This window comes from Nematolebias whitei, chromosome 18 (genome assembly GCF_014905685.2).
Source record: "Nematolebias whitei isolate Nwh7 chromosome 18, NemWhi1, whole genome shotgun sequence".
In the NCBI taxonomy this organism is placed as follows: Eukaryota; Metazoa; Chordata; class Actinopteri; order Cyprinodontiformes; family Rivulidae; genus Nematolebias; species Nematolebias whitei.
In genome coordinates, this window is record NC_056515.1 from 17,057,360 (window position 1) to 17,072,939 (window position 15,580).

Here is a 15,580-nt window from a genome sequence, read left to right on the forward strand (position 1 = left end):
TTGGTTTGTATTGAGGTTCTGCCTGAAGTGGAGGAGTTCAAGTATCTTGGGGTTTTGTTCACAAGTGAAGGAAGAATGGAGCATGAGATTGACAGATGGATTGGTGCAGTGTCTACAGTATTGCAGACTCTGTGCCAGTCTGTTGTGGTGAAGAGGGAGCTGAGCTGTAAAGCAAAGCTCTCCGTTTACCTGACGGTCTACATTCCTACCCTCACCTGTGGTCACAAACTTTGGGTAGTGACCAAAAAAATGAGATTGCGGATACAGGCGGTTGAAATAAGTTTCCTCTGCAGGGTGACTGGACTCTCCCTTAGAGATAGAGTGAGAAGTTCAGTCATCCGGGAGAGACTGAGTAGAACCATTGCTCCTCCACATCGAGAGGAGCCATTTGAGGTAGTTTGTGCATCTTATAAAGATATTTCCTGGGTACCTCCCTAGGGAGGTGCTTCGGGCATATCCAACTGGGAGGAAACCCCAAGGAGGACCTAGGACACGCTGGAGAGACTACATCTCTTGGTTGTCCCGGGAACACCATGAAATCCTTCCAGAAGTGCTGGAAGAGGTGGTTGTGGAAAGAGATGTCTGGGCCTCCTTGCTCAAGCTGCTGCCTCGTGGCCCAACTTCAGAACAAGTGGAAGATAATGGATAGATGATGTTTATTACTTCAATAAATGTTAGGCCTTTAATAAAAATATCATTTTGTCATCAAAGTTCATGTTCAATCATCCAGATACAAAATCCAATAATGGCCAGTCTGGTCATCTGGACAGTATCTTTTTTGTGGAAAGATGTTTCACCCTCTATATGGAGGGCTTCATCAGTCTGAGGAGTCACAAGTAAACGGTTTTCCCCAATAAGCAGTATACTCCTTTAGTGGATCAACCAGTTTGCTGGTGATAAGATGGTTTTTGGGGGCTGTCCTGTCCCCCGTCGACTCCTCCCAGGCAGGCAGCCACAGCCAAAGTGGTTCAGGACAAAGGCTCATTATTGGTTCATTATTTGGTCATATTGTAATGCTAATGTTGGACATTCACATGGTTTATTTTGGGTCCAACTGTTGTCTATCTTAAATTTTTTATCCATTTGTGCTTCCATATTTTCCCAACAGAGCACTTCACTCTCAAACTGAAGGTTTACTTGTGGTTCCTAGAGTTTCCAAAAGCAGAATGGGAGGCAGAGCTTTCAGTTATCAGGCTCCTCTCTTCTGGAACCAACTTACAATTTCTGTCCATGTGGCTGACACCTTTTCTGCTTTTAAGATTAGGCTCAAGTCTTACATTGTTGATAAATCCTGTAGTTAGGGTTGGCTTGGGTTTTCTGAGTTATCCCTTAGTTATGCTGCTATAGGCTTAGACTGTTGGAGGGCAAACTGGCCACATTTCTTCACTTTGCTGCTGTCTTTACTTACTCTTTTGTATTTCTACCTGTTTTGTATTTATATATTTTTCCTAACCTTAACATGTTTTTTGTCTTTCTTCTAATAGGGGCTTAATCTGCACCTACATCTGGACCTGTCATTCTGTGTTTATTTGTTTCTCCTACTTGTCCTCTCAAACCAGCCGATCGACGCAGATGGCCGCTTGTCCTGAGCCTGGCTCTGCTGGAGGTTTCTTCCTGTTAAAAGGGAATTTTTCCTTTCCACTGTTGCCTTTGTGCTTGCTCAGGATGGGAGACTGCAACGAAGTGAAGATTCACAGAGTCTGCTGGCTTCCTAATCTGCTACACTTCCTTAGATAGAGAACTTTTACTAATTGGCATTTGTATGTTTGCGAATGTTTTTGTACAGTGCCCTGAGATGACTTCTGTTGTGATGTGGTGCTATATAAATAAATTGAATTGAATTGAATTCCATTATCAGAGTCTGATGGGGGAAAATGGATGTCAGGCTTCTGAAGTGTCGTGATTGTTTTAGTCAAGGAGCTACAGCTATTCCACAGTTAAAATAACAGATAACTGATGGTCAAGCTGTAAACTGTAAATTGAATGAAGGCTTGAGCTGGAGGACAATTATGTTATCGGGAATGATGAAAGGACACAGCAGGACACAAGAACCAATAGGAATTCATCTGTGACTTTTGTAAGCATGGCGATACAACTAAATTGAACAAAAATATAAACACAACACTTTTGTTTTTGCTCCCATTTTTCATGAACTCAAAGATCTAAGACTTGTTCTATGTACACAATAGGTTGCTTTCTCTCAAACACTGTTCACAAATTTATGTAAATCTGTGTTAATGAGCACTTTTCCTTTGCCAAGATAATAATACATCCACCTCACAGGTGTGGCATATCAAGATGCTGATTAGACAGCATGATTATTGCACAGGTGTGTCTTAGGCTGACCATAATAAAAGGCCACTTTAAAATGTGCAATAATGTAATCATCTTGATATGCCACACTTATGAGGTGAATGGATGATCTTGGCAAAAGAGAAGTTCTGACTAACACAGATTCACACAAATTTGTCAACAATCTTTGAGAGAAAAAGACTTATTGTGTACATAGAAAAACATCAGATCTTCGGGTTCAGCTCATGAAAAATGGAAGCAAAAAAGGGTAGCATTTATATTTTTGTTCAGTAAACTTAAGTTCCAAATTGTGAAACCTTAGTGCCCCCATGTGTGAGGAACTAGGTTAGACAATGATCTTTCAGAAACAAAATTTGTCTAACAGGTATGTGTGTGTATATATATATATATATATATATATATATATATATATATATATATATATATATATATATACATGCATAATTTAAAATGCATCTTATGTTTTGGAGCACAATGTTTTGAGTGTAAAAAAGGTAAACATGATGTCATGAACCAGCTGACAAACAGTTAGACCCCTTCCAGTTCAGGTTACAGTTTCTTTATTTGGGTTCATCCTGTTTACATCACTGAGGGTGTGAGTGTCAATGAGCAAAAATATCCCCTCACATATCCCCTTGCATACACACCTTCACATACCCTTCCCCCACATATCCACTCTCAGTCAAAGCCCCTCACATATACATCCTGGCATTTATCAGTGCTCAACGATATTATGTTAAATTTGCAAAACTTGTGCAGCTCTACCGCAAATATGCAACGGCATGTTTTTACTCCTCGCTTATACATTCTTGCATACAGTATCTGCACTCAAATATAATCCCTCATATATTCTCATATACAATGTACCCCTTCCCAAATCCACCCTCACAGTACTTCTAAAACGACCCATATGTATTTACACAGACAAACGCCTCACATGCTTCTTTATTGAATTAACCTTTTATCTAATGGATACTGAGAACGCACACACGGGACGACTCCATGCTTAACATCATTAGCTCCTACTTTTGATTGCATCTCACTGCTCAGACAATAACAATGTAACAGCATGTCGTCAGTGTGATATGAGAAAACAGCACAAACACACTGAAGGTCACTTTTGTCCTCTGGTTTAAGGAGGAATGACCCTACTTTAACAAGGTTTCTATGTATTTTTAAATATTCTGATGTTATATAATGGTATATAATGCCAGGAAAAAAACACTACAGCATTGCATCACTGTGCAGTAAACGATCCTTTATAAGCAGCACTAATGCTCCATAAAAACGGGCATTTAATGAACACTGTGCAACAATAATGTGTGGGCTGTTATCAGCTGGCAGCAGTGACAGATGAGAACCATTAACAAAACATACCAGTATTTCATCACATTTAAAATTAATAGCCTTATACAAAATTAAAACATGGAGGAACTGATGATTATAGTGTTTGTTTAAAAGCACAGACAATGCTAAATGACCAAAATCAATGAAGCCAGGTTAAATAAAAAATGTCTGAACACATAACTGCTATAAAAACTGTGAATGTTACAGGGAACAAATGAACAATGGGTTTATCAAATATGTTCAGTGTGGTCTTGATCTTTAGGGCTTGAAGTAGTACAACTTTATTCTGGTATCAAGAACAGATAAAAGCAGTGTAATATTTCATACTGTATTTTGAGAACTTGTTTCTTTGTAACTGGCCCATCTTATAAATTATATCATGGAAGTCCTCGCATGTTTCAAAGTGCCTGTGACATGGATATCCTACAGACACAAAGGTGAAAGAAAACATTTCTATTAAAAAAATTGGGAATTTTGTCACATAACTGATTTTTTATTTATTTATTTTTTCACTGCGCAACCATAGTGAAACAGGAAGTAACATTATAGGGGAACTCCCTGGTCTTTGTTTATATGGTTTATCATCTCTCCAATAGTGACTCAAAATAATCTAAAGAAACATCAAATTATTTGCTTCCATTTGTTTTTAGCCATTTTAGCAATGTTCCATTTACATAGGGGAGTGGTGGTGCAGAGGTTAGAGAAGGTGGGCCAGTAATCGGAAGGTCACCGATTCGACTCACTGTACAGACAACAAAATATGGGTGGGATAGATGAAGCACCCACACCTGCCTACACCCTCATTTGCCCCACTCTGGGCCCTTGAGCAAAGCCCTCAACCCCCACCATCTGCTCCCCTGGGTGCCCTAGACAGCAGCTCTCAGCTTCACACAGAGGGCTGTGGTAGCTCGGTGGTCTATGGTTGTGTCAGGAAGGGCATCTGGCATAAAAACAACTGCAAAGTCTTCATGCGAGTTAGTTTGCTGTGGCGACCCCTGAAAAAGGGAGCAGCCGAGAAAAAAGTGATGCTGGCATTCCCCTTTGTCATCACTTTCTGTTACTGCATGCAACAATCATCCCAGCGGAATGATTTTTTTTCTTTTTATGTGTGACATTAATGTGCAGCTCATCTGCATGAATGGGGAGTGCGTGTAAGTTCCTGAGTGTCCACATGGACGTAGGCCTAAAATGGACCTCTAACACTACGGCAGTTGTGGAGGACCAAGAAGTGCCTCGACTTTCTGCATATGCTCAAAAAGATCAACTTCTACCGCTGCTCCAATAAAAGTGTGCTGACATATTGCATGTCTTTTCCAGCTGCACCACAGCACACAAGATGGCACTACAAAGAGTGATTAACATGGCTGGGAAATGTTATTAATCGCCCTTTCCCCTCCCTGGTGGACATCTTCAAAACCTGCTGTCTCAAGAGGCCACGCAGCATTCTAAGGAATAGCACACACCCAGGACATAGGGTGATTGCCTTGACCATGTCAAACTTGATTTATCAGTCTATATTGTATTTAAGTATGTTAAAATATTGTATAAGTTATGTTTTGTGTAAATGTCTTTATAGTATTTTGATTCTGTTTTTAAACACTTTGATACAGAGCTTTTTAATTAGCCCTGTATGTTTTTATTAAGTTGCATGCTTTCACAGAAGGACAGGAGGACTGTCCTCCAGTTTTGTTGTGCTGGTACACGAAGTGTACAGTGACAATAAAGATCCATTTATCTACTGAATTAAATTCATTAACGTTATCCATCCAAAAATGCACGCTTGCTTATTATGAAAATTTGATGTCACAGGCACTTTAACCACCTGTAGAAGAGGACCTTTGGAAACTACTGGTCATGGCATAACGAGCTTGAAGACAACAGAACCATATCGTCTGCAAAAGCAGAGATGAGATCTCAAGGTTTCCTAATGAGCCAAAGAACATTTAGAAACAAGTGACATATGAGCTTCCTCCATAAGGTGTGGATGGGCTCAGCCTTCGAGATATGGTGTAGAGCTCTGTCATCTGAGGGGAGCTCTAATTATAGCCGCTATTCCTTCGTATTGAAAGGAGACATCTAAGGTGGTTTAGGTCTTTGATTATGATGCCACTTAGACACCTCCCTTCGGAGATTTTCTGAACTTCCTAGAGGAAATGTATATCCTCGATAGCCTGGATGTGCATTGGGATCCCCCAAGAAAAGCTGTTGGGATCCCCCAAGAAAAGCTGGAGAGTATTTCTGGGGAGGGGAATGTCTGGATTTCCATCCAGGACCCATTGCATTTGTGACCAGACCACAGATAAGTGGTAGAAGAAGAATGGATGGATAAATGAATTTCCCCAATTTGTAAAACATTACTGCTGTAGAGTAGGTTTTAACCAAACATTGTCCTCAGTTTGACATGCTGAAAGGCTGATAACAGGACACAGAGAATAAGAGTCCAATCTAAAATCAAAAACAACTCACCACGCTGGAGGTAAGTGATGGGTCCGACATTCCGAGGTGTAGGGATCGCATACGAACCAGGTTTGAGGTTTCAGGTGATGGCTGCAGTGCCATCTGTGTCATCTGGAGGTTGGGGAGCAGCAGCAGATACTTTCCTGCAGAACATTACAAGTCCAGTTGAAATAATGTTTTGAATAAGTGTATATACTGTATTTTATTATCTTTTATGATAAATAAGTTACTGTTTATTTAACAGTAACATTGAAGAAAAATAAATAATCTGAATACTTTTCTGTTTTTTTTTTATGTCAACTGCTTACCTTATCACAGTGAACCCAAATTAAACAGTCTGATACTCCTACACATAAGTTCATGAGGATAAAGTCAAAGATTGACTCACCATTTAAGAGAAAATCTTAACCGTCTGCTCTCTTTAAGCATTGTAATGTGAAGATTCTTACTCTTTGCAGTCACATAGCAAGTCAAGGAGGTAAACTGGCCCAAGTGGGGGAAAAGCTTATTAAGGGATCACTGGCAACCTTTAAATTACGTAACCACAGAGCCAGCACACAGCTGCCATTAGAAAAATGCATGCACTAACAAGTTTTATTCATGGTGGTTTTATGTAAGAATGTTTTTGCAAAACTAACATAACTTCTACCTCACATGGAGCAAAATCACTTATAACAGCAGACTCATTTACAAAACTAACCATAAAGCCTCAGCACACACACATGCACGCATGCACACATACAACCTACACACACACCTCTAACATACCCAAACAATTTATTTTTGATTGCACTGTCTGTTCTAACATCCATCCATCCATTCTTCAATCCATCCATCATCTTCTGCATGTTCCTAAGTCGGGTCTCAGGGGCAGCAGTTTGAGCAGGGAGGTCCAGACATCTCTGTCCACGGCCACCTTTTCCAGCTTTTCTGGGAGGATTCCAAGGTTTTTCCAGGCCAAACGAGAGACATAGTCTCTCTAGTGTGTCCTGGGTCTTCCCCAGGGTCTCCTCCCAGTCTGACATTCTCAGAAAACTTCCCAGGTAGGCATCCATGGGACATCCTTCCCAGATGCCTGAACCACCTAAATTGGTTTATCTCTATGCGGAGGAGCAGCAGCTCGACTTTAAGTCGATCACAGAAAACTGAACTTCTTAGTCCAGCCACTCAGTGGAGAAAACTCATTTCACCTGTATCCACAATCTTGTCCTTTTGGTCACTACCCACCATTTGTGATCATAGGTGAGGGTATAACATAGATCGGCAAATAAAAAGACAGTCTTGCTCCTTCCTTCTTCACAACAGACCAACACAGATACTGCAGAAGCTCCAGAGATCCATCTGTCAAGATCACATGCTTACTCATGAACAAAACCCCTAGATACTTAAATTCCTCCACTTGAGGGAGCACCTCTCTCCCAACCCAGAGATGGCAATCCACTCTTCTCCTATTGAGGATCATGGACTCAGATTTGGAGGTGCTAATTCTCAGTCCAGCAGATTCACACTCTAATGTGAACCACTCTAGTGGGAGCTGGAGATCACAGCTAACAGGACCATGTCATCTGCAAATAGAGAAAGAATCCTGAGGCCACAATATGGAGACTCCCTCTGTCCAATGGCTAGAACAAGAAAGTCTGTACATAAAAAGTATAACTAGAATCGGTGGCAACAGACAGTCTTGACAGGGTCCAACTTACTGCCAGCATTACAACCCAAACTCTTCAGAGTCAATAGTCTATATACAAGGCCTTACCAAACTCCTACAGATTGGTACCAGAACCCATGCCATGCATAGAAATGAGCCTAATTATATCCAAATGGTACCTATCAAATTCACGCACAAGCTCAAGCTCTTTCCCTGCCAGAGAGATGACCTTTCATGTCCGAAAAGCCAGCTTTGGTAAGCCAGGGTCAGAGAGCCATTGCCCGCACCTTCAGCTACCACCCACCCAATTTGTATGGCCCCTCCTGCAGGTGGTGTGTCCACAGGAAAGTAAATCGGATTAACTCATTCAGGCTGAGCCCGACAGGGACCTATGGGTAATGACCCAGTCACCAAGCACTTGCCAATAGCCCCCTCGCCCAGGACTGATTACAGGGTGGGGACCCAGAAACCTACATCCAGGTGAGGGACATCGAGCACCATGTTGTCAACTGTCCACACGAGGTTTTGTCTAGCCTGTCACCTAAGACCACTCTACCTTGGGAGATCATACCAGAGGTAATTGCCTCCAAAAGCATAGCTGCTAAGATCATTCAGTAACACAAACTCTTCCAATACGATAAGGTGTCAATTCACAGAGAAGATATTAAAATAAAAATTGTATTCATTTTATTTTATTTAAATTGCTGGAGTATATTTAAGAACAGGGAGATGTTGACCATTTATTTAATATTATTTATTACTGTAGTCCCTCATTTATCTCGGGGGATCTGCACCCTGTGAAGACCCGCAATAAGTGAAAAACCACGAAGTAGGAATAGTAGTACAAGTAAATGAACTGCATTTATATAGCACCTTTCTATCTTATCGAGACACTCAAAGCGCTTTACACTACAATCTGTGCCTCATTTACCCATTCATACAGCACTCTACTAGATCTCTACAAAGCTAATTGAACAAATCATTCTAAAGAGACTAATCAGAGCTTCATCACATTCATACACCGATGGGACACACATCGGAGGCAACAAGGGGTTCCGTGTCTTGCCCAGACACACTTCGGCATGTGACTGCTGGTGAATTTGAACCCCCAAGTCTTGCATTGGAGGACGACTGCTCTAACCACTCAGCCACAGCCGCCCCAAGTAGTAAGTAGTAGTTTATTTTAGTATATAGATATAGAGATAGATAGAGAGAGAGATATATACATATATATACATATATATATACATATATATATATATATACATACATATATATACATATATACATATAGATAGATAGATAGATAGATAGATAGATAGATAGATAGATAGATAGATAGATAGATAGATAGATAGATAGATAGATAGATAGAGATAGAGAGAGAGAGAGAGAGAGAGAGATGGAAAGATAAATAGATAGATAGATACATTTTTTTTATTATTAAGGCGTTTTAAATTCTTCCCACACTCTTGCAATATTCTAAACAATGTTTCTAAACTCATAAACGCTCTAAAAGAGCACAGAATGTCATCATTTCAGCTCTCTGCTCTTTGCCACCTGCAAGCGCTCTTGGCCACGCCCACTTCTCTGCTCTGCACGCTGAACAGCTGATCAGCTGCAGCAGGAAATTTATCCTGCAGTATGGGCTGCACATGGTTGCAGGAGGAAGCTTTTTCTGCAGCTCTGGGCTGAACAGATGTGCAACAGGTGCCAAGTAATTTAAAATTATTTATTCAAAAGATTGTGTGGATCATCCATCAATCAGCCAATTGCGCATCATGTCCAATCTTATTTTGAAAAACCACGATAGAGCGAGTCCGCAATCAACGAACAACAAAGTAGCGAGGGAGTACTTTATTATGATTATTATTATTAGTAATATTTAATATTTGGGTATCTTGGTCGACTCACATCTCTCTTTTAAGCTCCATGTGGAAAACCTAGTAAAGAAAATGAAAGTTAAACTGGGTTTCTTTTTCAGAAACAGATCCTGTCTAACCCTGAATGCTAGGAAACACCTTGTATCTGTGACTTTCCTTCCCTCCATTGATTACGGTGACATTATTTACATGAACGCTCCTACAAGAACCCTGCAGATGTTGGATGCTGTCTATCATGGTGCACCAAGATTCATAACTGGCTGTAACTATCGTACCCACCACTGCACCCTGTAATCACTGGTTAACTGGACATCATTAACTTCATGCAGACTTCACTGGTACATTTTCATCTTTAAATCACTTCTTGGTCTGCTGCCTTCATACATCTCCTCCTACATGTCTCTGCGTGAGTGCAGCTACAGCGTGCACTCTCAGGACATTATTACCTGCAGTGTTCCCTCAATGAGGACTGAACTTGGCAAAAGGGCCTTCTCCTACTCCGCTCCTGTTTCCTGGAATATCTTACAAAAAGATTTGAAGCTCTCGACCTTGACCACTCTAAGTGGCTTTAAGAATCTGTTGGACTCCTGGCAGGGTCCAATGCAGACATGTTCCTGTTTTTAGTTTTCTACATTCACCTTAGAATCTAGCTGTTTGTTACATTTTTGCCAGCTTATTTGTAATTAAAAAAAAAATCTGTATGCCTTTTTATATTTGTCTATCGTCGCCGTTGTCCATTGTTGTCATCTTTCTTTGTTGAAATCAGGTCTCTCTTGTAAATGAGTCCTCGAGGCTCAATGGGATTTACCTGTATAAATAAAGGTTGAATGAATGAAAAAGTAATAATTATTGGGGGAGTGGTGGGGCAGAGGTTAGAGAAGGCATGTCCGTGATCAAAAGGTTGCCGGTTGAACTCCAGGAACAGACAACACCAAAATGTGGGTGGGAATAGTGAAGCACCCGCACCTGCCTCCACCCTCATTTGCCCCACCCTGGGCCCTTGAGCAATGCCCTTAACCCCCACCATTGCTCCTCCGGGCACCCTAGTTGGCAGCTCTCTGCTCCACACAGAGGGCTGTGGTAGCTCGGTGGTCTGTGGTTGTGTCAGAGCATCTGGCAGAAAAACAAATACCAAGTCTTCGTGGGAGTTAGTTTGCTGTGGAGACCCTTGATGAAGGGAACATCCGAAAGGAAAAAAAAATGGTAGTAATGATTATTATAATTTTACAATAATGAATAGTATTATAGAAATACCTCTCCATATTAGAAATAGGGAGATGTTGATCATTTTTCTAAAACCCTTTATTATATAATTATTTCTAAAATGTACTCCAGAAATTTTCATCATAAATGTGGGTGCAGCTGCCAAGGTAACGAAGCAAGCAAAGCAGATACAATGTATTTTGTCTGTTTGTTTTTTTATTCATTCTCACAGTTTCACTGTGATCAGTGCAGTCCAAGAAATGAGGTGGGACCAAACTGAACAAGAAGGCAAAAGTGAAGTCTTTCCTTCCTAACCAGGAAATGTTTTTCTCCCCAGACCATCACATCCTGGCAGAAAGGAAATGATCACAAATTAGTCAACACTTGCAAAAACTGTGTTAGGATGTTTGGGTAAATGTGTCAAGGTGCAACTATTTTAGGCAGATGTTTTTCCAAAGTTAGATCCCAACTAGCAAATTCTGCTTTTATACAAGTTGTAATGTGACAAAGAAACCACAACAATCTATAAACACATTACTGCATATCAATTAGAGATTCTGCTAAATGCATCTTAAGTTGCATCCTAAAATTGTCCTTACATTTCTCAGAGGAATGCAGACTGCCTGCCACCTTTTACGCCAGAGTTTTAAACTAAGAACATCTTCTGTTGAGAAAAAGGTTTGTGAGATCTTATGTTGAGAAATGAGGGTCGTTTCAGTCAAACCTCACTCAAAAATATCATTACATGTGATCTCGTGAGATATTGCAAGATGTCACGATTACAACATATGCTGTGAATGACCCTAGCCACGTTAATGCACAATGTAAAAGAAAAAATGACTGATTCAGTCATATTTGTGTTTTTTAAAGGTGAATTTATGAAAATGTCTTTGCCATCTTGAAATTTGTTGGCTCTAAAAATCAATCTGTTGTAGCAGTACATGCAATAATTTAATAATTTAACTTCCAAAATAATTCATTAAATCATACCAGGGGTGCATGAGATGTTTTGTTAACTGACATACATAAGCACATGCCCACATGCACCTACTAACTGTTTTTGTGTTTTCCCCTGAGGCACATGTCAAACTACACTGCCTGGGCCAAAAAAAAGTTGCCACCAAAAAAAAAGGTCACACTAATATTTCATTGGACCATCTTTGTCTTCGACTACATCATGCATCACTGTGTCATTGTTTCAATAAGCTTCTACAATGTCACAAGATCTATTTCCATCCAGTGTTGATTAATTTTTCACCAAGATCTTGCATTGATGACTAGACACTAGGCATGATGGGTGCATCACTTCACCTGCCTCTCTTCTTACCCTGATGCACCCATCACTCTGGAACAGGGTAAATCCGGACTCATCAGACCACATGACCTTCTTCCATTGCTCCAGAGTCCAATCTTTATGCTCCTTAGCAAATTGAAGCTTTTTTGTCCCAGGTAGCCTCACTGATTAGTGGTTTTCTTAAAGCTACACAGCTGTTCAGTCCCAGTCCCTTGAGTTTCCTTCACATTGTGTGTGTGGAAATGCTCTTACTTTTTTTAATTAAACACAGCCCCGAGTGCTACTGTTGTTTTTCTTTCATTTGATTTCACCAAACGTTTACGTGATCGCCGATCACAATCATGCAGGATTTTTTTCCAGCCACATTTGTTCCTTGAAGACGATGGGTCCCCACTATCCTTCCAGTTTTTAATAATGCGTTAGACAGTTCTTAACCCAACTGTAGTAGTTTCTTCAATCTCCTTAGATGTTTTCTCTGCTTGATGCATACCAATGATTTGACCCTTCTCAAACAGACTGACATCTTTTCCACGACCACGCGATGTGCCTTCAACATGGTTGTTTAAGAAATGAGAAGCAACTCATTGCACCATTTTGGGTTAAATAACTTGTTGCAGCTGAAAGATAATCACCCATGCAGTAATTATCCAATAGGAGGCTCGTACCTATTTGCTTAGTTAAATCCAGGTGGCAACTTTTTGGGGGACCAGGCAGTGTAATAGCACATTCTGCTCTAATTTTTCTGCACATCAGTAAATTTAAAAACATTTTAAACTGGAGAGTGTTTAACTTGAAGTCTTATTCAATAGATACTTATTAGCTGGTACAAAAAAACAAACTATAAAACAGTACTTTTTTTCATGCAAGAGAAACAGAACAGAAAAAAAGTCAGATCAGGATAAATCAAATCCTGCTTCACCTGTGTAACTACAGATGGCCTACTTCAAGTTTGTCTAGTTCTTTTGTTTATTTATGTCGAACAGTTAACACTTGGTCGGTTAACACAAAAGATTAACACTTTTCTACAAAGCTACACTTCTTACACCAACTGAAGAGGCTGACATTTTATTCAGCGAGGTATAGTCACATTTCAAAAGAAGAATCAGGCTGTTTAAAGCCATAAATAACAGTGCAAGTCCAAGAAGACAGTTATTTGCTGTAATCTACAAAGGAACTTTCTTTAGAGCAGGGGTGTCCAAAGTATTGTGAACTACGATCTACTTTTGAAGTTGCCAGTTTCCCAAGATCTATTTGCCAAGTCTCAGTATGAAACACATTGTTAAATTCCTATGAGTCATATTATAATGGCATCTCCCCACTCACTTCCACAAAGGCCTGCACATCAAACAGAACACAGCCCGAGTTTTATTGACTTCAGTAAAGAGTCATGACAAACAAAGCAAGTCTTCCAAAGAACTAGACTTAACTACCAAAGAAAAACGAAATAAAAGACGATTTCCCAACCTTAAAATGACCCCTTTCTCTTCCTCCTGCAATTAGTGCTCACTATTTTTTGTTTATTAAGGTGGCTCAAATAGGTGCAGAATCACAAATCTATTTACAAATCCCAAACAATGACAATTATTTTAAATACCAAACGGATCAAAATGTCAGACCAAAAACATGCATGCTAGTCTGATTGGCAACTCTAAATTGTCCCTAGGTGTGAGTGAGAATGAATGGTTGTTTGTCTCTATGTGTCCCTGTGATGGACTGAAGACTTGTCCAGGGTGTCCCCCGCCTCCCTCACAGTGATGGCTGGACATGGGCACCAGTGACCCCTGCGACCCATAAAGGAAGAAGCGGGTAAAGATAATGGATGGATGGAAATAAGAATGTCTAAACTGGCTCTCTGCTGAGACAGCAGGGTGGGGTGTCATCTGCAGGACCCAGGCTGTAGAATCAAATAAAACCATCACAGTCCTACCTGTTCAACACGTAATCAGACACACACACAGATTTGTATTTCTATTCTTATTAGGCCACAAACACACACACACGCATGCACGTTCTTGTAAACATACATTTTTGGGGACTTTGCATCGACTTCCATTCATTTTCTATAGCCTAACCCTGAGCCTTACCCTAAACCTAACCATTACTAGTACATGCCTAATCCTAACCCATCTGCAATTCCCACCTTGGTCCTAAACTTAACCCCTGACCCTCCAACGAGACTTCTCCTTATGGGGACCTGGTTTTGGTCCCCAAAAAGAGCAGTTGGTTCCCACAATACATAATGTTTTGCATAATTGGTCCCTACAAGGTAACCTGAAACAAAAACGCATGCATGCATGCATGCATGCATGCATGCACATTTGCAGTAAAACATTTTGTGGTTTATAGTGGATTACTGAGCATAAACTTTGATGTTCCGAACCACTTTGGCTATGCCTCAGAGGAGCCGACGGGGGAGAGGGCGGACTCCAGAAACCATCTTATCACCAGCAACCTGGTTGGTCCACTACAGTATGCGTGTGCTACTTGTGGGACTGAGTTTGTTGTGGCTCATCAGACTGATGAAGTCCTGTGGATGACGGACGAAACGTTTCAACAAAAAGAAAGAAACTGTCCAGAGGACCTTTGTTGTTCCCATTACAGTCTTTGTTTAATCTCTTAAAGGCTAAATACCTTTCTACTTGAATGTAATTTAAGTTAATATGTTTTGGATTTGTGTAAAATAGATATTTGGAGTAAATAAGAGGCATATGTTGGCTGGTATAATTAACAGCCTTTGTTTTAGACTGGGACATGAAATTGATCTGAAGATAATAATGTCATTAGAATAAATAGGGGGGGGGGGGGGGGCTTGATGTTTTAACTTGCAGAAAGAAATTTTAATAAAACCAGTGCTATGAACAAAAGAATATCAGAGCTCATCACTTTCATGTTTGTAAAATGCTTCTTAATGACTAAATTAACATTAGTTAACATGAAAACAGAAATCTACAAAACCAGCAACCTTAAAAAAGGCAATAAGTCATTATGTATGCAACATTTGTGTGTCATGACAGTGATAAATGTATGAGAAACTACAGACAGGAGGATAAACAAAAACAAGACAATCCTGCAAACCTCACAGCAAACAAATAGTTATTAGTTTATGTTAGTTATGTTGATTTAATTCAATTCAGTTCAGTGTATTTATATAGCGCCAAGTCACAACAGAACTCATCTCAGCGCATTGAACAGTGAGTCAGAGTCAGAGATTCTTTATTGTCATTCGCACCTCATGTGGTACATGTGGAGGAGCGAAATTATGTCCACAGGGTCCCAGTTACATCCAACAATAAAATGTATAAGAAAAACAGTAATAACATCTAAGATATGAACTAAGAAAAACATAAACTAAATATACACTAAGCACTCATAACATAAAACATTGAACATCAGCACGAACATGAGTCTGTGTGAGCGGATGTGCACGCATGAACA

General features: G+C 40.1%; 1 protein-coding gene across 1 annotated transcript in view; it reads right to left on the reverse strand.

Moving 5' to 3' along the window:
- mast4 (microtubule associated serine/threonine kinase family member 4) overlaps positions 1–15,580 on the reverse strand; it is a gene marked incomplete in the record, with an annotated part of 175,348 nt that overhangs the window by 117,138 nt on the left and 42,630 nt on the right. The window contains 1 exon segment of the mRNA XM_037692599.1: positions 6,155–6,260. Within this exon segment, the coding sequence (XP_037548527.1) occupies positions 6,155–6,260 (106 nt within the window).